The sequence below is a fragment of the Takifugu rubripes genome, chromosome 21, assembly GCF_901000725.2.
Source record: "Takifugu rubripes chromosome 21, fTakRub1.2, whole genome shotgun sequence".
NCBI lineage: Eukaryota > Metazoa > Chordata > Actinopteri > Tetraodontiformes > Tetraodontidae > Takifugu > Takifugu rubripes.
The window spans coordinates 19258213-19280612 of record NC_042305.1 but is presented as its reverse complement, the minus strand read 5'-3'; the positions used below and the strand labels follow the sequence as shown (position 1 = coordinate 19280612).

General features: G+C 50.4%; 3 protein-coding genes, 1 long non-coding RNA gene and 1 pseudogene across 5 annotated transcripts; 2 read left to right on the top strand and 3 right to left on the bottom strand.

The window, feature by feature from the left end:
- The first annotated feature begins 9 nt into the window (after positions 1-9).
- On the top strand, positions 10-1129 carry LOC115247689 (uncharacterized). The gene is made up of 3 exons (XR_003886784.1): positions 10-340; positions 498-624; positions 706-1129. It is a non-coding gene; the product is annotated as an uncharacterized lncRNA (long non-coding RNA).
- Positions 1130-1666: 537 nt separating this feature from the next.
- Positions 1667-4495, bottom strand: LOC115247685 (alpha/beta hydrolase domain-containing protein 17B). Its single transcript, XM_074084905.1, has 2 exons — positions 3984-4495; positions 1667-2147 (listed from the first exon to the last, which is right to left on the bottom strand). The coding sequence occupies exon 2, from the start codon at positions 2135-2137 to the stop codon at positions 1667-1669; it is 471 nt and encodes a 156-aa protein (XP_073941006.1). The 5' UTR covers positions 2138-2147; positions 3984-4495.
- Positions 4496-4711: 216 nt separating this feature from the next.
- Positions 4712-6718, top strand: LOC115247687 (uncharacterized protein C9orf85 homolog). Of its 2 annotated transcripts, none has more exons than XM_029830274.1 (4): positions 4712-4981; positions 5089-5195; positions 5472-5579; positions 6274-6709. In XM_029830274.1, the coding sequence occupies exons 1-4, from the start codon at positions 4880-4882 to the stop codon at positions 6398-6400; spliced, it is 444 nt and encodes a 147-aa protein (XP_029686134.1). In that variant the 5' UTR covers positions 4712-4879; the 3' UTR covers positions 6401-6709. The 2 variants fall into 2 exon arrangements, with proteins under 2 accessions (XP_029686134.1, XP_029686133.1); XM_029830273.1 differs by having other exon boundaries at positions 4836-4981; positions 5466-5579; positions 6274-6718.
- A 943-nt stretch (positions 6719-7661) lies between these two features.
- LOC115247688 (stonustoxin subunit beta-like) lies at positions 7662-11964 on the bottom strand (the record flags this gene model as incomplete). Its single annotated transcript, XM_029830276.1, has 4 exons — positions 7662-8773; positions 8884-8930; positions 9407-9580; positions 11807-11964. Coding segments are annotated over 4 exons (936 nt in total), but the record flags the coding sequence as incomplete, so codon positions are not given.
- A 4140-nt stretch (positions 11965-16104) lies between these two features.
- LOC101078587 (NLR family CARD domain-containing protein 3-like) lies at positions 16105-20458 on the bottom strand (annotated as a pseudogene).
- Between the last annotated feature and the right edge of the window lie 1942 nt (positions 20459-22400).

Here is a 22400-nt window from a genome sequence, read left to right as displayed (position 1 = left end):
GTCGCCTCAGGCTGGTCCGGGTCGTCTCAGGCCGGTCCGGGTCGCGCCAGGCTGGTGTTCCCAGAAGAATTCCCTTCTTTGTTACTAAAGAAAGGTTCCCTCTCATGTGAGCCCAGTTCCGCTACATGCTACATGCTACATGCTACACGCTCACACTGCTGTTGGCTGGAATGAAGCCGTTAACGGAGGTAAAATGTGTCACCTGACGGCGGCGAGGCGCGGCCACGTGGAACGGCGCTCTTTCATTCAGAAGTTTGCATTTGGTTCCAGTCAGCTGACTCCAGCCTCACAACCGGCTGATCACATGTGATCCCATGTGATCACGTGCAGGGAACTCTGGGTGAGTGTCAGCAGCTCTATTCCAGGAGGGAAGAACCTCTGGAAGCTTCGCTTCGAAATAAGACGCAGCCCAACCTGCAGCTGAGGCCACTTCCTGGCTGTGGAACATGTACAAGCAGGAGCTTCCTGTTTAACTTATCAACTTCCTTTTCTTAAAGGCCCAATTTACACAAGAACGCAGCAGAGCAGGAGGAAACAGCCCCATGGCTCTTCATGGGGTAATTAATGGGGTAATTAATGCCACACCGAGCCTACACATGCTCCTGATCAGATGTTCTCCAGCAGGTAGAAGCAAAAGCTCATCAAGGCTAAAGGAACAACAATGATGCCCCCCCATCATATAATAATATCTCATGTTTACACTAGTTCTCGCTGGATGTGGTCTTTCCTTCTGCAGCCTCCACAGACCACGGCTGTGGTGTTGGAGGTGCTGAGGAGCGACGTGGACCCCCCGGAGCTGCTGCACCGCCCCAGCAACACTGGCTTCATGTCTTTGAGCGCTCCTTCAGGGCTGTATTCCACTCAAGGAGATAAAGGTGGGGACCATCTCTTGGTCCTGTTCCAGCAGCAACATGATTATTGACGTTGATTTGCTCATATTTTATGATGAAATACAACCAAAATATGTAGTCAGCAGAATAAAGGGACAAAGCTGAATGCCTCTTATTGTAAATAACATGATTATTCAAACAATTCACCAAGTGGTGAACATTGAACTAAAAGCTGCTCAGCATTCTCTGAGTCCAGAGCAGGTTTCAGGGGACTCACGGATCCGCGCATTAGCTTCTAACCCTAACCCTAACCCTAACCCTAACCCTGACCCTAACCCTGACCCTAACCCTAACCCTAGCCCTGACCCTAGCCCTGACCCTAACCCTGACCCTGACCCTAACCCTAACCCTAGCCCTGACCCTAGCCCTAACCCTGACCCTAACCCTGACCCTAGCCCTAACCCTGACCCTAACCCTAGCCCTGACCCTAGCCCTAGCCCTAACCCTGACCCTAGCCCTAACCCTGACCCTAGCCCTAACCCTGACCCTAACCCTGACCCTAGCCCTAACCCTAACCCTGACCCTGACCCTAGCCCTAACCCTGACCCTAACCCTAGCCCTGACCCTAGCCCTAACCCTGACCCTGACCCTGACCCTGACCCTAGCCCTGACCCTAGCCCTAACCCTGACCCTGACCCTAGCCCTGACCCTAGCCCTAACCCTGACCCTGACCCTAGCCACAGGTGACGCGCTGGCCACTGTGCAGCGCTCTTAACCAGGCGATTAACCAATCAAACCTGTTCTCCTGACTCTGTTGGGACGCTCACATCGTCTCCTTACCGTGATCGGAGAGCGTGCCAGGCGGCGTCCACGTCAGAATAAAGGTTCTTCTCCGAAGGCTTCCCGGAGCTGGCGCCGTAGCCCGAGTAGTCGTAGGAGAAGACGTTACAGTTAATGCGTGAGCCCAGGCCGATGTAGAAGCTGCTCATCTGGCCCAGGTCCACGGCGTTTCCGTGGGAGAACAGGAGCGTGTAGCGAGCGCTGGGCGAGCAGCGCACAAACATGCAGGCGATGCGGTTCCCCCTCGAGGTGCGTGTCATGAAACACTCGATGGCTTCCTTCTCCCGGGAAGAGTACTGCCAGTCCGCTCGCTCCGACAGGTGCAGGCTCCACCGGCTGCCGCTCTCGTCACACATGAGGCTGTAGGTGGGCTCTGGGGGCAGGAAGGCCAACTTGGAGGCAATTTTGCTGGGGCAGGGCGGACAGCAGAACAGGCAACAAAGCTCGCTGAGGGACAAGTGGTTCATCCTCAAAACACTGACAGAGGGGGGGGGGGAGAGAGCACTGGTTATAGAAACAGGAAGAAGTTCTACCAGAGGATTGAACTGGTCGATTCAGGGCAGCATCCGATCCTGACTGATCACGTCTAAAACACCCAAACTTTGCTGTCCCTAAACTCTTAACTCACCTCTTTGGTTGAATGGCCCAGGGTTAGGGGCCTTGACCTGGGCCGGGGTTAGGGGCCTTGACCTGGGCCGGGGTTAGGGGCCTTGACCTGGGCCGGGGTTAGGGGCCTTGACCTGGGCCAGGGTTAGGGGCCTTGGCCTGGGCCAGGGTTAGGGTTAGGGGTTAGGGGCCTTGGCCTGGGCCAGGGTTAGGGGTTAGGGGCCTTGACCTGGGCCGGGGTTAGGGGCCTTGACCTGGGCCAGGGTTAGGGGCCTTGGCCTGGGCCAGGGTTAGGGTTAGGGGTTAGGGGCCTTGGCCAGGCCCAGGGTTAGGGGCCTTGACCTGGGCCAGGGTTAGGGGCCTTGACCTGGCCCAGGGTTAGGGGTCAGGGGCCTTGACCTGGCCCAGGGTTAGGGGTCAGGGGCCTTGACCTGGCCCAGGGTTAGGGGCCTTGACCTGGGCCAGGGTTAGGGGTTAGGGGCCTTGACCTGGCCCAGGGTTAGGGGCCTTGACCTGGCCCAGGGTTAGGGGTTAGGGGCCTTGACCTGGCCCAGGGTTAGGGGCCTTGACCTGGGCCAGGGTTAGGGGTTAGGGGCCTTGACCTGGCCCAGGGTTAGGGGTTAGGGGCCTTCACCTGGGCCAGGGTTAGGGGTTAGGGGCCTTCACCTGGGCCGGGGTTAGGGGCCTTGACCTGGGCCAGGGTTAGGGGCCTTGACCTGGCCCAGGGTTAGGGGTCAGGGGCCTTGACCTGGCCCAGGGTTAGGGGCCTTGACCTGGGCCAGGGTTAGGGGTTAGGGGCCTTGACCTGGCCCAGGGTTAGGGGCCTTGACCTGGCCCAGGGTTAGGGGTTAGGGGCCTTGACCTGGCCCAGGGTTAGGGGCCTTGACCTGGGCCAGGGTTAGGGGTTAGGGGCCTTGACCTGGCCCAGGGTTAGGGGTTAGGGGCCTTCACCTGGGCCAGGGTTAGGGGTTAGGGGCCTTCACCTGGGCCGGGGTTAGGGGCCTTGACCTGGCCCAGGGTTAGGGGTCAGGGGCCTTGACCTGGCCCAGGGTTAGGGGCCTTGACCTGGGCCAGGGTTAGGGGTTAGGGGCCTTGACCTGGCCCAGGGTTAGGGGCCTTGACCTGGCCCAGGGTTAGGGGCCTTGACCTGGGCCAGGGTTAGGGGCCTTGGCCTGGGCCATTCTATAGCTGAACGTACATTCTCTAGCACAGTTTAGCTGGGAAAGTGTGCACGTGTGTACTTTGTTAATAATTCTGTGCTAAAAGACATTTGAATCGGATGAAACCCCTCGCGATGTTTTAATGAGGCCAATATCAGGTTAATAGTAATAAATGATGGAATTCAAGGCATGTAAAGAATTTGCTTCAGCCGGTTGGGAGTAAAGGGTTAAAGCTCCTTCTAATTTGGCTCCATCGGCTGAATGTGGGGACATTAAAATGATAGTGGAGCGGCTAAATTACACAGAGGAAGCTATTATATTCCCATATTATCCCAAAATAGTCCAAAATCTCCACAGACCCCAGCGACTGGATGGAGCCCAGTTTACTGTAAAATGGGAGGAATCATCTATGCTGCGAGATTACCGGGATCTGCCGGGGATCTGCCGGGGATCTGCCCGGGATCTGCCCTCTACATGACGGCTTAATTAGGCGATCACACGCCGTGCGCGAGCTTCCCACCACCACGCGCCACTGGCCCGGCGTTACCTGGACTGAGGTCGGCTTGGTTGAGACGCGGTCGCCAGGTGGTTCCTTCGGCACCAATGAGCTAATTTCCCAGGACCAGTAGATCGCCACGGTTCTCCGCGACCAGGTTGTCCGTCGATGCGTGCGGTGTCCGAGCGAAGCCACTGTGTTCCCGTCCTGGCTCCGCAGCTGCGAGTCGCCTCTTCGCCCTCCGGTTCCGACAACAAGGCTGCAGTTTCCTCCTCCTCCGCTCGGCCTCCTCAACATACAAGCGAGAGCAAATTCGATTTATTCTAAACACTCGAGTCCGTGTTGCCCAGCAGAGCCGCCAACAATGTGCGAGTTCATAATCGTCTGCGGGAGATAATAGTTGTCTTGGTCCAACATCACCGCTTTGTTAGATATATATATAATATATATTTTTCTGGATATCAAAACGCTCAGTGAGCGATGTAATTTGATTGGCAGCTGGGTAGACCAATAGCAAATGCGCTATAAAAGTAATACACCAATGGGAACCAGCGTACGTGTATATGGGCGTTTCTGTGTCTCGTTGTTGCCGCCTCATCTTTTGATTGACATCCAGCTTAGCCAATCAGAAAGTGTTTCGATAAGGAGCAGTCCAATCGCCTTTTATCAAGTTTGTTTCAGCGTTTAGGCAAGTGGCGCAATGTAAGACAATGTAATTATATATGTTGATTTCAATTATATATCTTTATTTAACCCAAAAGGACATGATTTTCTTATAGTTTATGTGCCTTTAAAAATGAAGTATTCACGTTTTGGCCACATCAGCCAATAACATTGGCTAACGTGAACCTTTTGCTTCCGGGTTAGGGGTCTCTGCCTGGCCGGCGTGCTTGGGAATTTAAATATCTTCGGAATATTGGCAAAATAAGCGATAAAAAGAACATAAGATGAGTTCTCAGAAAGGTAATGTGTCTCGGTCGCGAGGCCAGAAGCATCAAAACACGTTTGCCTATAAAAACGACAAGCATGGAGCGACTACACAATTAAAGGTAAATATAAAGGAGTAGCCTATTAGCCTGTAGCTCAGCAGCGCTTGTGTCGAGTCACGTGTGAACAAATCAATGTGCCAGTTATGATGTCGACTATGGTTTTGCAGAAGGCGAAAGCCAAGATTCACGACGGCCTCTGCCAACATTGCAAAGATGTGCTCGAGTGGAAAGTGAAGTACAACAAATACAAGACTTTAACACAGCCCCGGAAGTGGTGAGCTGCCTGGCACAAGTTTGAGCTTCACAATCTCTTTTTATCGTTTTAACCGGTGGTGGCTCAGTCTTTGGGGGACGGGGCTGAGAAGCAAAGGGTGCAGACAAAATTTGCAAGGGGAAGTGCCCTTGAGCCAGGTGCCGAAGCCTCAAATGCTGTAATGTCAGTGTGTGCGTCAGAATCCTTCTAACGCGTTTTTGATCATGCATGCAAATGTCTGCATTTGTGTTCGGTGTGAGACCTGATAACATTGGTGCAAACTTCTGTCAGCGTCAGGTGCTCTCAGAAGACTGTGAAGGACGCCTACCACATCATCTGCAAGCCGTGCGCTCTCCAGCTAGAGCTTTGCTGCAAGTGTGGAAAGAAGGAAGAAATCATTATTCCGTAAGTGATATCAGGTTATGAGAACGTGCATTGTGCAGTGTCCTGCACACACAGTGCACAGTTGCATGTTCACAGTGCAGTCCTGTCTCCGACTGATGTGTCACTTCTGTCACATTCATTCTTTAAATTGTTCCTCAAATCATTTAGAGAATTTTGCATATCTTGATTGATTGTGGTGGTTTTAACGTTCACAATGAAGCTGAGGAAAAGTAATTGTTGTTAAGACGTTTTTCCTGCCCAAATCTTGCATTTTTCATTTTTAATCAACTTGTAGTAAGTTAATTCTAGAGTCATTCTGCCATCTTGTGGACGTTTGTGTGTATTGCTGTTTTTAGCCTGTTTATCCATCTAAATGGTGCAGTGTCCTCCTGAAACGCTCTTCAGACACCAGTTGAGCATTTATGTCTCCAGTAATGATGACAAGTAAATGTAGCTGACTCAGTTAAAGAACATAGCATTATTAAATATTTTCACAAATTTTGGATAACGAGGACCGGTTGGATCAGGAGGACCGGTTGGATCAGGTGTTGGAATGGAAAGGGTGCCTTGAAAGCATCTGCACTGCTATTACATTTCTTGAGGCTAATGAAAACATTGAATAATAATTAAAATATTATAAATGTATAATTCAAGCGGTTCCGTCAGGGCCTGTTGCTGGTCCAGACTGACTCGGCATCTTTTCCTTTTGCCTCAGAGTGAATTCACAAGGGGAGACACGAGATGGGGACGAGAGAAAGACGGACGTGGACGACGTGGGCGGCGACGATGGAGACTTGTTTGGAGACGAGCATGAAGAAGAAGCGGGAATTGACGGTTCCTGACTGAATCAGGATTCCAGGGGGACTTTTGGAGCAAAAAGCTTCTCTCATAGATTTAAAGTCACGACTCGAACTGAGTGATGCACCTGTGGAAAAGATGTGACTTTTAAACAATGGCTGATTTTTTGCTTCTGTGTTTTGGAGTTTTGACGGTTCTGTTCCCTGCGTCGCTGCCATAAACGAGGGATTTCAGTTCCTTTTATTAATGATGGAAATCCATGATTGAACTGAGGGATCAAGATCAAAATACTGACCGATATGTAGAGAAATAAAAGCACCAAACCAATAAATACACACAATAAGTGTTCGGTCCAAACGACCTGAAACATGAGAAACACAAATGAGGCAAAGACAACAGTTCTGAATTTTACTTGCAGGAGGACGGAGAGATGTGCTCAGATCTCCAACACGTCCTGACGCACACCTCCCCCATCCTTGTTTATTGAGAGTAGGAGGTCCCTGGTTACAGAATTCAGACGTGTCTAAGGGAGGGGGGGCACAAGATGGCAGGTCCCAAACAGAGCAAGAGACTGAATCAGAAGCAGGTTTATTACCATTGTTCATGTAATACACAGTATTACACAAGCCAGGAATTTGTCCTGGTGTGACGCTGCGACATTGGAGACCGCGGACGCCGTCGCCGTGGGGGCGGAGCGGCACAGCGTTGAGACGGGTGGAGGCCGCGGACGCCGTCGCCCTCGCCGTGGGGGCGGAGCGGCACAGCCGTGCGCTACAGTGCACACTCGTGCAGCCATGTTCTATTGTGGGGGCACGACCTGATTCTTCTATTGATTCTCCTAACAGGAGCAGCCGTTGATCAATAGTCTAAATATCAATGGCCTGTTTCAGCCTGTGAAGCTGTTAATGATGCTGTGAGAGGAAGGAAGGCCTCACTGATGCATTTAGTTCTAACTATATATTCAGCCGTATATGTAGAATACTTCATCTTTACTGCACCAGAGCTACGATGGCTGAACATCTCAGACGTGCTCCACAATCCCACTGTGATCCAGTTTATTTCTGATTCCTGCTTCATTGGAATTGTGGTCAAAAATCCCGGACTGCTTTTGTGTCGTCTTTAGTCACGAGTCTGGTGCTGTTCTAGACCTTCACCCCCCCAGCATGGCCGTGATCAGCACGACAGTTAAAAACATAAATATTGGAATATCAGAAATGTCCTCTTGACAACATGCAGATGCTGTTTCCTCTTGTATTGTGATTCACCATGAGATTATTTTTAAGTCAAGGGCGACTCTGAAGATGCTTGTTTTTTAGAATACAGATTTATACTGATGATCACAGTTGTGTTATATGGTGCCTACAACATTTGCTCCACTAGATGGCAGCCTTTCCAGAGCTCTATGATTATTTAGCTGGCTGTGGAATAACATTCTAAACACCCCATAGTTCACGCTTGGACAATTCAAGACCCTTAAAAATGTATCTGAGTGAGAATTGACATTGCTTTTCTGATGTTGGATGTTAATTTTGTCTCTTGTCCGTTCTAAGCTCTCGGTCTCCTCTTGGGATCTATGTTACTGTTTACATCTGTGAGTTCTCGTGGTGATCATGAAGGATGAGGCCAACTTGGCTGAGTCGCTTTGGAAAAAGAGGTTTAATCTCACCAGGAAAATTAAAAATAAAGGACAAAGGTGTAGAAAAACAGCCAGTTTTGCTAGGATCACGTTGCTCTCTCCTGACAACCTGTGGAATCAGCAATAGGAAAGATGAGGTTGGTTGGACAGACGGGACCTTCATGATGAACATCCAGCAGGTCTAGAACTCATATTCAGGCCGTGAGCTCAACCCTCGTGTTTCTTCAGACGGGAGCTTCTCCTGCGGTCGAACACAAATGCACCGAGGAACCGGTCGAGGACTCAGACCATGAACCAAAGCCGGGGAACAGCGGTTCAGTGAATGTGGTTTTGAAGGTATAGAGGGGGACCAGGGTGTCGGTGGTGATTCTGTAGAAGGTCACAGTGCCAGCGGGGTAGTTCACATAGACGGCGACTCTCCGAGGACCAGTGGATGAGAAGGGGAGGTCTACCCTTTTGTCATCGTGGAGGACAAAGTAACCGCTGTCAGAACACTCAAGGCTCCAAGACTGCTGATTCCTTCCAAACCGGCTTTGGGAACTGCTTCCATGTCTCCGGATCTTTTTGTATGCCACAGAAATGCAAACCCGTCCTGTCCACTCCACCTCCCAGTAACAGCGACCAGTTAGGCTGTTGCTACACAGCAGCTGGGGACAGTCCTCAAACCTCTCTGGATGGGCTGGATATGGTTGGTCCTCGGCCACTCTCCTCATCACCCTGTTGTTGGACACTTGGATTGACCTGTGGACGGTGTTGGTGTCCACGCTGAGCTCACAGTGATCTAAAGGGAGAGAGGAGGAACCAGGAACCAGCTCATGAAACACAACTGAGTCCACGAACTGCTGCTTTTTTCAGAGCGTGACGTGCTGACGCATCAAGTTGATCACTTACACTTCTTCAGACCACTCTTAAGTCTCTCTTTCCCACAATGGTCCAGGCTGGATTGGGAGAAGACACAGAGGAAATGAAATCCAAGGCAGGACAGAGGTTCAACAGATGCCACCTCAACCTTGAGCTCTACACTGTTCGTCCCTGACTTTGGGTCGGCCTGAACCGGTTTGCTCTTGATTCGGTTTGTGAACCTCAGAGCTGGATTTGTGACATCTCTCCATATGCCAACGTCATGGAGGAGAACTTTGCCTATTTCTCTCTAAGGATTCCCTCACAGGCAGTGGCTGCAGCCCAGATGGTTGTGCTGGCATCACCTGATCTTTCTGTATCTCTGACGTGACCCTTTTATTCTCCCTTATGTGGGTTCTCGTACCCTGAAGGTCCAGAAAGCATCACATCTCTCTGCTCAGAGGTGGTTCAGATCTCACAATGTGCTGCTTGAACCACCGAACGTCTGGAAGGTCTCCATGCTCATCAATAAATAGTATCAGGTCTTCATTTTAGGGAGGGTGTTTGCATCTACCTGAGAACCTCCAGGCTCAACTCTGGATCCTCCAGAACAGCAGAGAGCTGCTTCGTTCCATCATCTCCAGGATGGTTGAAGCTCAGGTCCAGTTCTTTTAGATGGGTTGGGTTGGACCTCAACGCTGAGGCCAGAGAAGAACATCCTTCTGCTGTGATGAGACAGCCCGATACCCTGCATGCAAGCACACACACCACACACGCACGCACGCACACACACACCACACACACACATCCACCACACACACACACACACACACACACACACACACACATTGCTCACTAATTAACAGCTCATTTATGCAAAGTTCTGGGTCGTGTGTCGGGGCCTGGACCTGACTGGGGAGCGAAGCACAGGAACCAGAACCAGACTAAGTCATTTTAAAAGCTGTGGGAGTGAACAGTGGTCGGCTGGTCGGCATTTTTGGTAAAGATATTTCCTCTTTTGGAAGATAACCAACATTTCAAGCTGCCATTTAGAAAAACTGATGATGCTGATAAGGAGCACTAACCTGAGGATCTCCAGCCGGCAGTTTGGACTCTTCAGACCAACAGAGAGCTTGTTCAGCCCTGAATCCCTCAGCTTATTGTGACTCAGGTCCAGCTCTAGCAGACTAGAGGAGGAGGCGCTGAGGACGGGGGACAGAGCTTCACAACTCCACTCCCTCAGATTGCAGTCACTCAACCTGAAAAAAGAAAAGAAGAAGAAAGCAGGAAATCCTTCTGGTTCTCTCCTGCACAATCAGGGACGCAGGCTTATTTCTTTAGTTGACCTTTATGAGGACGGAAGGTGCAATGATACGGAATGAAATCAGTTCTTGGAGTAACTACTGCGACTGCCTAAAACGCTGCCAGATGTGATGCGTGTTGCTGAACACCTGCAGAACACCTGCAGACACCTGCAGAACACCTGCAGACACCCGCAGAACACCCGCAGACACCCGCAGACACCCGCAGACACCTGCAGAACACCCGCAGACACCCGCAGACACCTGCAGAACACCTGCAGACACCTGCAGACACCCGCAGACACCCGCAGACACCCGCAGACACCCGCAGACACCCGCAGACACCTGCAGACACCCGCAGACACCTGCAGAACACCTGCAGACACCCGCAGACACCCGCAGACACCCGCAGACACCTGCAGAACACCCGCAGACACCTGCAGAACACCTGCAGACACCCGCAGACACCCGCAGACACCCGCAGACACCCGCAGACACCCGCAGACACCTGCAGACACCTGCAGACACCCGCAGACACCTGCAGAACACCTGCAGACACCCGCAGACACCCGCAGACACCCGCAGACACCTGCAGAACACCCGCAGACACCCGCAGACACCCGCAGACACCTGCAGAACACCTGCAGACACCTGCAGACACCCGCAGAACACCCGCAGACACCCGCAGACACCCGCAGACACCCGCAGACACCCGCAGACACCTGCAGAACACCCGCAGACACCCGCAGACACCCGCAGACACCTGCAGAACACCTGCAGACACCTGCAGACACCCGCAGAACACCTGCAGAACACCTGCAGACACCTGCAGACACCTGCAGAACACCTGCAGACACCTGCAGACACCTGCAGAACACCTGCAGAACACCTGCAGACACCTGCAGACACCTGCTGAACACCTGCAGACACCTGCAGAACACCTGCAGAACACTTACATGGCTTTTCTGCAGGCTGTGAGCACTGGCAGCAGCCTCAGAAGAACCCACGCTGAAGCAGAGTATTTCTTCAGGTCAAACATCTCCAGGTCTTGTCCTGAGGACAGTAATATGAAGCCAAGAGCTGACCACTGAGCAGAGGAGAGACTTTCTGTTCTCAATCTTCCAGATCTGAGGTTCTCTTGAACCTCCTGGACCAGTGAACTATCGTTCAGCTCGTTCAGACAGTGGAACAGGTTGATGATTCTCTCTGAGGACAGATTCTCTCCAATCTTCTCCTTGATGTAGCCAATGATTTCCTGATTGGGCTCTGAGCTGCCTTCAAGGTTAATTAGACCTCGTAGAAGAGCCTGATTGGTCGGCAGAGAAAGACCCAAAAGGAACCGCAGGAACAGGTCCAGGTGTCCTTTTTCATTTTGCAAGGCCTCGTCCACCGCACACTGGTAAAAATCAGCCTGTTTGATTTTGGTGTTGAACAGTTTAGAGCCTAAATAATGGAATAAGGTTGTTTTTTCTGACAGTATGTTGGTGCCAGACTTGGTGAATGTCAAATGTGCATGAAGAGCAGCGAGAAACTCCTGAACACTCAGATGGACAAAGCAGAACACCTCCTCCTTGAACAGGCTTTTTTGGTAAAGATATTTCCTCTTTTGGAAGATAACCAACATTTCAAGCTGCCATTTAGAAAAACTGATGATGCTGATAAGGAGCACTAACCTGAGGATCTTCAGCCGGCAGTTTGGACTCTTCAGACCAACAGAGAGCTTGTTCAGCCCTGAATCCCTCAGGTCATTGTTACTCAGGTCCAGCTCTAGCAGACTAGAGGAGGAGGCGCTGAGGACGGGGGACAGAGCTTCACAACTCCTCTCCCTCAGATTGCAGTGACTCAACCTGAAAAAAGAAAAGAAGAAGAAAGCAGGAAATCCTTCTGGTTCTCTCCTGCACAATCAGGGACGCAGGCTTATTTCTTTAGTTGACCTTTATGAGGACGGAAGGTGCAATGATACGGAATGAAATCAGTTCTTGAGTAACTACTGCGACTGCCTAAAACGCTGCCAGATGTGATGCGTGTTGCTGAACACCTGCAGACACCTGCAGACACCTGCAGACACCTGCAGACACCTGCAGACACCTGCAGACACCTGTAGACACCTGCAGAACACCTGCAGACACCTGCAGACACCTGCAGACACCTGCAGAACACCTGCAGACACCTGCAGAACACCTGCAGACACCTGCAGACACCTGCAGAACACCTGCAGACACCTGCAGACACCTGCAGAACACCTGCAGACACCTGCAGACACCTGCAGAACACCTGCAGAACACCTGCAGACACCTGCAGAACACCTGCAGACACCTGCAGACACCTGCAGACACCTGCAGAACACCTGCAGACACCTGCAGACACCTGTAGACACCTGCAGACACCTGCAGACCCCTGCAGACACCTGCAGAACACCTGCAGAACACCTGCAGACACCTGCAGACACCTGCAGACACCTGTAGACACCTGCAGACACCTGCAGACCCCTGCAGACACCTGCAGAACACCTGCAGACACCTGCAGAACACCTGCAGACACCTGCAGAACACCTGTAGAACACCTGCAGACACCTGCAGAACACCTGCAGACACCTGCAGACACCTGCAGAACACCTGCGCAGAACACCTGTAGAACACCTGCAGACACCTGCAGAACACCTGCAGACACCTGCAGAACACCTGCAGACACCTGCAGACACCTGCAGAACACCTGCAGACACCTGCAGAACACCTGCAGACACCTGCAGACACCTGCAGAACACCTGCAGACACCTGCAGACACCTGCAGACACCTGCAGAACACCTGCAGAACACCTGCAGACACCTGCAGACACCTGCAGAACACCTGCAGACACCTGCAGACACCTGCAGACACCTGCAGAACACCTGCAGAACACCTGCAGACACCTGCAGAACACCTGCAAACACCTGCAGAACACCTGCAGACACCTGCAGAACACCTGCAGAACACCTGCAGACACCTGCAGAACACCTGCAGACACCTGCAGAACACCTGCAGAACACCTGCAGACACCTGCAGACACCTGCAGAACACCTGCAGAACACCTGCAGAACACCTGCAGACACCTGCAGAACACCTGCAGACACCTGCAGAACACCTGCAGAACACTTACAGGGCTTTTCTGCAGGCTGTGACCACTGGCAGCAGCCTCAGAAGAACCCACTCTGAAGCAGAGTATTTCTTCAGGTCAAACATCTCCAGGTCTTGTCCTCAGGACAGTAATATGAAGCCAAGAGCTGACCACTGAGCAGGGGAGAGACTTTCTGTTGTCAATCTTCCAGATCCGAGGTTCTGTTGAACCTCCTGGACCAGTGAACTATCGTTCAGCTCGTTCAGACAGTGGAACAGGTTGATGATTCTCTCTGAGGACAGATTCTCTCCAATCTTCCTCTTGATGTAGCCAATGATTTCCTGATTGGGCTCTGAGCTGCCTTCACCGTTAATTAGACCTCGTAGAAGAGCCTGATTGGTCGGCAGAGAAAGACCCAAAAGGAACCGCAGGAACAGGTCCAGGTGTCCTTTTTCATTTTGCAAGGCCTCGTCCACCGCACACTGGTAAAAATCAGCCTCTTTGATTTTGGTGTTGGACAGTTTAGAGCGTAAATAACGTAATAAGGTTGTTTTTTCTTACAGTATGTTGGTGCCAGACTTGGTGAATGTCAAATGTGCATGAAGAGCAGCGAGAAACTCCTGAACACTCAGATGGACAAAGCAGAACACCTCCTCCTTGAACAGTCCTCGCTCCCTTCTGAACATCTGCGTGAACACTCCTGAGTAGGCATCAGCCGACCTGACGGTGATGCCACAGTCTCTTAGATCGGACTCGTAGAAGATCACATTGCCTTTCTGCAGTTGTTCAAATGCCAGCTTTGCCAGAATTGGAATCATCTCACAGCTCTCTGGACTCCATTGTGGAGCTTTCCCGTCTCCTCTCTTGTTTTTCGGTGTGGACTGAACAACCAGGATGTCGATGTACATCGCTCATCCATAAATAGTGTCAGGTCTTCATTTTAGGGAGGGTGTTTGCATCTACCTGAGAACCTCCAGGCTCAACTCTGGATCCTCCAGAACAGCAGAGAGCTGCTTCGTTCCATCATCTCCAGGATGGTTGAAGCTCAGGTCCAGTTCTTTTAGATGGGTTGGGTTGGACCTCAACGCTGAGGCCAGAGAAGAACATCCTTCTGCTGTGATGAGACAGCCCGATAACCTGCATGCAAGCACATCCACCACACACACACACACACACACACACACACACCACACACACACACACATCCACCACACACACACACAAACACACACACACACACACACATCCACCACACACACACACACGCACACACACACGCCACACACACACACACACACACACACACACACACACCACAACACACACACACACAATCCTCACTAATTAACAGCTCATTTATGCAAAGTTCTGGGTCGTGTGTCGGGGCCTGGACCTGACTGGGGAGCGAAGCACAGGAACCAGAACCAGACTAAGTCATTTTAAAAGCTGTGGGAGTGAACAGTGGTCGGCTGGTCGGCATTTTGGTAAAGATATTTCCTCTTTTGGAAGATAACCAACATTTCAAGCTGCCATTTAGAAAAACTGATGATGCTGATAAGGAGCACTAACCTGAGGATCTCCAGCCGGCAGTTTGGACTCTTCAGACCAACAGAGAGCTTGTTCAGCCCTGAATCCTCAGGTCATTGTCACTCAGGTCCAGCTCTAGCAGACTAGAGGAGGAGGCGCTGAGGACGGGGGACAGAGCTTCACAACTCCACTCCCTCAGATTGCAGTGACTCAACCTGAAAAAAGAAAAGAAGAAGAAAGCAGGAAATCCTTCTGGTTCTCTCCTGCACAATCAGGGACGCAGGCTTATTTCTTTAGTTGACCTTTATGAGGACGGAAGCTGCAATGATACGGAATGAAATCAGTTCTTGGAGTAACTACTGCGACTGCCTAAAACGCTGCCAGATGTGATGTGTGTTGCTGAACACCTGCAGACACCTGCAGACACCTGCAGAACACCTGCAGACACCTGCAGACACCTGCAGACACCTGCAGACACATGCAGACACATGCAGACACCTGCAGACACATGCAGACACATGCAGACACATGCAGACACCTGCAGACACCTGCAGACACCTGCAGACACCTGCAGACACCTACAGAACACCTGCAGAACACCTGTAGACACCTGCAGACACCTGCAGACACCTACAGAACACCTGCAGAACACCTGTAGACACCTGCAGACACCTGCAGACACCTACAGAACACCTGCAGACACCTACAGAACACCTGCAGAACACCTGTAGACACCTGCAAACACCTGTAGAACACCTGCAGAACACCTGTAGACACCTGCAAACACCTGCAGACACCTGCAGATACCTACAGACACCTGCAGAACACCTGCAGAACACCTGCAGACACCTACAGAACACCTGCAGAACACCTGCAGACACCTGCAGACACCTACAGAACACCTGCAGAACACCTGTAGACACCTGCAAACACCTGCAGACACCTGCAGAACACCTGCAGACACCTGCAGACACCTGCAGATACCTACAGACACCTGCAGAACACCTGCAGAACACCTGCAGAACACCTGCAGAACACCTGCAGACACCTGCAGATACCTACAGACACCTGCAGAACACCTGCAGACACCTGCAGACACCTGCAGAACACCTGCAGAACACCTGCAGAACACCTGCAGGCACCTGCAGACACCTGCAGACACCTGCAGAACACCTGTAGAACACCTGCAGACACCTGCAGACGCCTGCAGAACACCTGCAGAACACCTGCAGACACCTGCAGACACCTGCAGACACCTGCAGAACACCTGCAGACACCTGCAGAACACCTGCAGAACACCTGCAACACTTACAGGGCTTTTCTGCAGGCTGTGACCACTGGCAGCAGCCTCAGAAGAACCCACTCTGAAGCAGAGTATTTCTTCAGGTCAAACATCTCCAGGTCTTGTCCTGAGGACAGTAATATGAAGCCAAGAGCTGACCACTGAGCAGGGGAGAGACTTTCTGTTGTCAATCTTCCAGATCTAAGGTTCTCTTGAACCTCCTGGACCAGTGAACTATCGTTCAGCTCGTTCAGACAGTGGAACAGGTTGATGATTCTCTCTGAGGACAGATTCTCTCCAATCTTCTCCTTGATGTAGCCAATGATTTCCTGATTGGGCTCTGAGCTGCCTTCACCGTTAATTAGACCTCGTAGAAGAGCCTGATTGGTCTGCAGAGAAAGACCCAAAAGGAACCGCAGGAACAGGTCCAGGTGTCCTTTTTCATTTTGCAAGACCTCGTCCACCGCACACTGGTAAAAATCAGCCTGTTTGATTTTGGTGTTGAACAGTTTAGAGCGTATATAACGTAATAAGGTTGTTTTTTCTGACAGTATGTTGGTGCCAGACTTGGTGAATGTCAAATGTGCATGAAGAGCAGCGAGAAACTCCTGAACACTCAGATGGACAAAGCAGAACACCTCCTCCTTGAACAGTCCTTGCTCCCTTCTGAACATCTGCGTGAACACTCCTGAGTAGGCATCAGCCTCCCTGACGGTGATGCCACAGTCTCTTAGATCGGACTCGTAGAAGATCACATTGCCTTTCTGCAGTTGTTTAAATGCCAGCTTTGCCAGAATTGGAATCATCTCACAGCTCTCTGGACTCCATTGTGGAGCTTTCCCGTCTCCTCTCTTGTTTTTCGGTGTGGACTGAACAACCAGGAAGGAGATGTACATCGCTCATCCATAAATAGTGTCAGGTCTTCATTTTAGGGAGGGTGTTTGCATCTACCTGAGAACCTCCAGGCTCAACTCTGGATCCTCCAGAACAGCAGAGAGCTGCTTCGTTCCAACATCTCCAGGATGGTTGAAGCTCAGGTCCAGTTCTTTTAGATGGGTTGGGTTGGACCTCAACGCTGAGGCCAGAGAAGAACATCCTTCTGCTGTGATGAGACAGAATGATAACCTGCATGCAAGCACATCCACCACACACACACACACACACACACACACACACACACACACACGCACACACACACGCACACATCCACCACACACACACACACACACCACACACACACACACATTCCTCACTAATTAACAGCTCATTTATGCAAAGTTCTGGGTCGTGTGTCGGGGCCTGGACCTGACTGGGGAGCGAAGCACAGGAACCAGAACCAGACTAAGTCATTTTAAAAGCTGTGGGAGTGAACAGTGGTCGGCTGGTCGGCAATTTTGGTAAAGATATTTCCTCTTTGGAAGATAACCAACATTTCAAGCTGCCATTTAGAAAAACTGATGATGCTGATAAGGAGCACTAACCTGAGGATCTTCAGCCGGCAGTTTGGACTCTTCAGACCAACAGAGAGCTTGTTCAGCCCTGAATCCCTCAGCTCATTGTTACTCAGGTCCAGCTCTAGCAGACTAGAGGAGGAGGCCCTGAGGACGGGGGACAGAGCTTCACAACTCCTCTCCCTCAGATTGCAGTGACTCAACCTGAAAAAAGAAAAGAAGAAGAAGCAGGAAATCCTTCTGGTTCTCTCCTGCACAATCAGGGACGCAGGCTTATTTCTTTAGTTGACCTTTATGAGGACGGAAGGTGCAATGATACGGAATGAAATCAGTTCTTGGAGTAACTACTGCGACTGCCTAAAACGCTGCCAGATGTGATGCGTGTTGCTGAACACCTGCAGACACCTGCAGACACCTGCAGACACCTGCAGACACCTGCAGACACCTGCAGACACCTGCAGAACACCTGCAGAACACCTGCAGAACACCTGCAGGCACCTGCAGACACCTGCAGACACCTGCAGACACCTGCAGACACCTGCAGAACACCTGCAGGCACCTGCAGACACCTGCAGAACACCTGCAGACACCTGCAGACACCTGCAGACACCTGCAGAACACCTGCAGACACATGCAGACACCTGCAGACACCTGCAGAACACCTGCAGACACCTGCAGAACACTTACACAGCTTTTCTGCAGGCTGTGACCACTGGCAGCAGCCTCAGAAGAACCCACTCTGAAGCAGAGTATTTCTTCAGGTCAAACATCTCCAGGTCTTGTCCTGAGGACAGTAATATGAAGCCAAGAGCTGACCACTGAGCAGAGGAGAGACTTTCTGTTGTCAATCTTCTGGATCTGAGGTTCTGTTGAACCTCCTGGACCAGTGAACTATCGTTCAGCTCGTTCAGACAGTGGAACAGGTTGATGATTCTCTCTGAGGACAGATTCTCTCCAATCTTCTCCTTGATGTAGCCAATGATTTCCTGATTGGGCTCTGAGCTGCCTTTACCGTTAATTAGACCTCGTAGAAGAGCCTGATTGGTCGGCAGAGAAAGACCCAAAAGGAACCGCAGGAACAGGTCCAGGTGTCCTTTTTCATTTTGCAAGGCCTCGTCCACCGCACACTGGTAAAAAACAGTTTGTTTGATTTTGGAGTTGGGCAGTTTAGAGCGTATATAACGTAATAAGGTTATGTTTTCTGACAGTATGTTGGTGCCAGACTTTGGTGAATGTCAAATGTGCATGAAGAGCAGCGAGAAACTCCTGAACACTCAGATGGACAAAGCAGAACACCTCCTCCTTGAACAGTCCTCGCTCCCTTCTGAACATCTGCGTGAACACTCCTGAGTAGGCATCAGCCGACCTGACGGTGATGCCACAGTCTCTTAGATCGGACTCGTAGAAGATCACCTTGCCTTTCTGCAGTTGTTCAAAATGCCAGCTTTGCCAGAATTGGAATCATCTCACAGCTCTCTGGACTCCATTGTGGACCTTTCCCGTCTCCTCTCTTGTTTTTCGGTGAGAACTGAACAACCAGGAAGGAGATGTACATCGCTGTGAGAGTCTTGGGCAGCTCTTCTCGCATCTTCAACACATCCTCAAAAACCTTTGCAGTGACCCAGCAGAAGATTGGGATGTGACACATGATATGGAGGCTTCGAGATGCCTTGATGTGAGAGATGATCCTGCACGCCTGCTCCTCCTCCTTGAACTTCCTCCTAAAGTACTCTTCCTTCTGCTCGTTATTAAACCCTCGCACCTCTGTCCTCATGTCCACAAATCCGGATGGATCTGATTGGCTGCCGCGGGCCTCGTGGTTATCCAGAGTCGAGCGGAGGGGAGAAGACTTCTGTTAATGAGGTTTGTGAGCAGGACCTCCACCGAGCACGGTGCCTTCACATCTATATCCGCCTCCTGGAATTCAGTGGTTCTGGTGTCCATTTCTAGTCGGCTCTCATCCAGCCCATCCAAGATAAACAGAAGTTTGAATTTACAACTGTCAAAATTGGCGTCTCCTGATGACTGCAGAGCTGTAAAGATGCTGTTAAGAGCCTCTATTTGAATGGCCCTGGGCTCTTGGATGCACTTATGAGTGAGTTCAGCCAAGGATAGGCGTCTCCCCCTCAACAGGTTCAGGTGGCGAAAGGTGAACGGCAATATGAGATGCACGTCTTGATTGGCTCGTTGTTCTGCCCAGTCCAACACAAACTTGCGGATTAGAAAGGTTTTGCCAATTCCCTGCATTTCCGTTGGTCAGAACAGTTCTTATGGGTTTTATATTTCCCAGCTGGAGGTGTAAACAGGTCACTGGGACTAATGGGTTGTTCTGTGTCTGAAGGGTTCCCAACCATGTCAATCTGAGTGACCTCATGCTGAGCATTGATGTGTATGTCGCCACCGGTGGTGACGTACAGCTGTTGGAGACGTCGTCCAGCCGTTGCTCGTCTACCTTCTCGTCACACGCCTTCCTGCACACACATAAACTTGCTCCTCAGGTTTGACTGAAGGTTTTGATTGATAAGAGCCGATGGGACGTAGTTCACATGTGGGACCTAAAAGCAAAATATACATGCACATGTGTTAGTCGATATATCCAGCAGATATGAATATATTATATATTTATTCCAGAGTGCTTTGAGCTGATGTTTTACAGTTTATCTTCTTCTCAGGTCCAGTTGGGCTTCACATTTCAAAAAGACAAGAACAGCATCACTGGAGTAAAACAATCCCAAAAACTTAAGTAAAGAACTCAGAAGAGCTTTTAAAGCAGGTACGACTGGAATTCTTTCAGACTGACGCTGCAGCAATTTGCTGTTGATGCTGCTGTTGAGATCTGACGCTCAAACTTTCAGACTGGATCAAGTTTCACTGATTCCAGATCAGGAGAAAACATGAAAGTGGTGGCGGGTCTCAGCAGGTCCGAAGGGTTGATCATGAGTTCTGAACTTGATAGGACACAAACCTCCATTCCAAGAAAAGACGGTGCAGCTTCATCTGGAAGGATGGGTGAACCCTAACCCTAAGCATGCCTCCTCAGTCAGACCACTTCCTGTGTGTCTTGGTAACAGTTAACTCTAAATTTAGGACATTTTAATGACGTTAGTGGTTATGATGGTCACTCTATCCATGCCTTTATTACACCTCCGTCCATGCCTTTATCACACCTCCATCCATGCCTTTATTACACCTCTATCCATGCCTTTATTACACCTCTGTCCATGCCTTTATTACACCTCTATCCATGCCTTTATTACACCTCTATCCATGCCTTTATTACACCTCTATCCATACACCTCTATCCATGCCTTTATTACACCTCCGTCCATGCCTTCATCACACCTCTATCCATGCCTTTATTACACCTCTATCCATGCCTTTATCACACCTCCATCCGTGCCTTTATAACACCTCTATCCATGCCTTTATAACACCTCTATCCATGCCTTTATTACACCTCTATCCATGCCTTTATCACACCTCTATCCATGCCTTTATTACACCTCTATCCATGCCTTTATTACACCTCTATCCATGCTTTATTACAGCTCTATCCATGCCTTTATTACAGCATGGCCCGTCGTCCTCTCCTGCCCCGTGTCCCATATTCTCCTACATAAATGCCAATATTGCCGGTCTTGGTTTTCTCTGGTCTTGCTGATCCTGGATTCGCTGCATCAGGACCCGGAGGATGAAGGTGGGCCACATCTCTGTGAGGACGTCTGAAGATTGCCACCTGGACTGCTATATTACTGTTAATGCTGATGTGCTCTGTGCACGTGGCCTCTGCTTGCACGTCTGCCCGTCCCAGGGAGACGTATCACCTCAGCTGTGGATCTCCTCCAGTTTCTCCCAGGTTTTTCCTGACCTGGTTTTGAGGGCCTGAGGACGGAGGGGAGGTCACACCTGTGCAGCCCTGTAAAGTCCTCTGATGCAGAATCTGGTGATTTTGGGCCTCAGGGCGGCTGATCGGCTCCCGGAGGCACCAGAAGTCTCAGCAGACACCACCTGGAGTGCTGCTCCTAAATCATGAAGCCATCTGCCACGGACGTTAGACAGTTTCCTTTACTCCACATCTTTAAAAAGCCATCTCAAAATGCACCTTGGTCCTGTGTCAGGTTCAAACTGTATCATTTTAAAAATGCTGTAGTAACTACTTATTGTCACTCCTGACCAGAACCCTGACCTGCTTAGCTGATGTTCTATCACCTCAGGATAGCAGGAGACACAACCTGACATCCATCCCCCATTTTCTTATATGTTCCTTTCTGTATATCATGCTTTGTTTTATCTGGTGACGCTTATGCTTTATCTATGATGCTTACCCTTACGCGTATTGTAATCTTACATGTTCGTGTGCTAGTATAAAATGAACCTCCCCAGGGCCCACATGGTAGCTACACTGCAGACGTGCGGTGGCCCTAGCAGCAAGTGACCGAAGCTTCCTCTTACGGCAACAGCACAGGAAGGAACTCGTCACTTCCTCTCCAACACCCTGCTTTCGTTTTTTTTGCCGTTTTTCTTCCGTGTTCTTTTATACTTATTTTATCTGAGCTGCTTTATAATTGTAATGATTGTTTTTAAAGTGCTTTATGAATATATCATCATGAAACAACTCTGGAATTCTCTGAAACATTTTAGTGTAAAGATTGTTTTACCCGACGTGTTTTGAGCTTTCTGTTCTCCGTTCAGCACTTTATTCTCAGCAACAACTGATAACGAACTAGAGAAACAGTTTTAACCTTTAACCTCTCCTGTATTAAAGGCTTTAGAACAGAAACTGACCTTCTGGATTGAACTTTCAGCTGAAGATTTTGCAGATGTCGTTCCGAGGTATCTTCTCTAAAATCTTCTTGGTGACTTCCACGGCTCCTGATCTTTGTAACGCCTTCACCATCAAATCCACAACGACC

Bases quoted from the DNA above. Each gene is read 5' to 3' on its own strand.
- LOC115247685 (XM_074084905.1), bottom strand. From the start codon at position 2,137: ATGAACCACTTGTCCCTCAGCGAGCTTTGTTGCCTGTTCTGCTGTCCG.
- LOC115247687 (XM_029830273.1), top strand. From the start codon at position 4,880: ATGAGTTCTCAGAAAGGTAATGTGTCTCGGTCGCGAGGCCAGAAGCAT. The intron at 5,196-5,465 runs GTGAGCTGCCTG...AACTTCTGTCAG, and splicing joins TTAACACAGCCCCGGAAGTG to CGTCAGGTGCTCTCAGAAGA. The intron at 5,580-6,273 runs GTAAGTGATATC...CTTTTGCCTCAG, and splicing joins AAGGAAGAAATCATTATTCC to AGTGAATTCACAAGGGGAGA.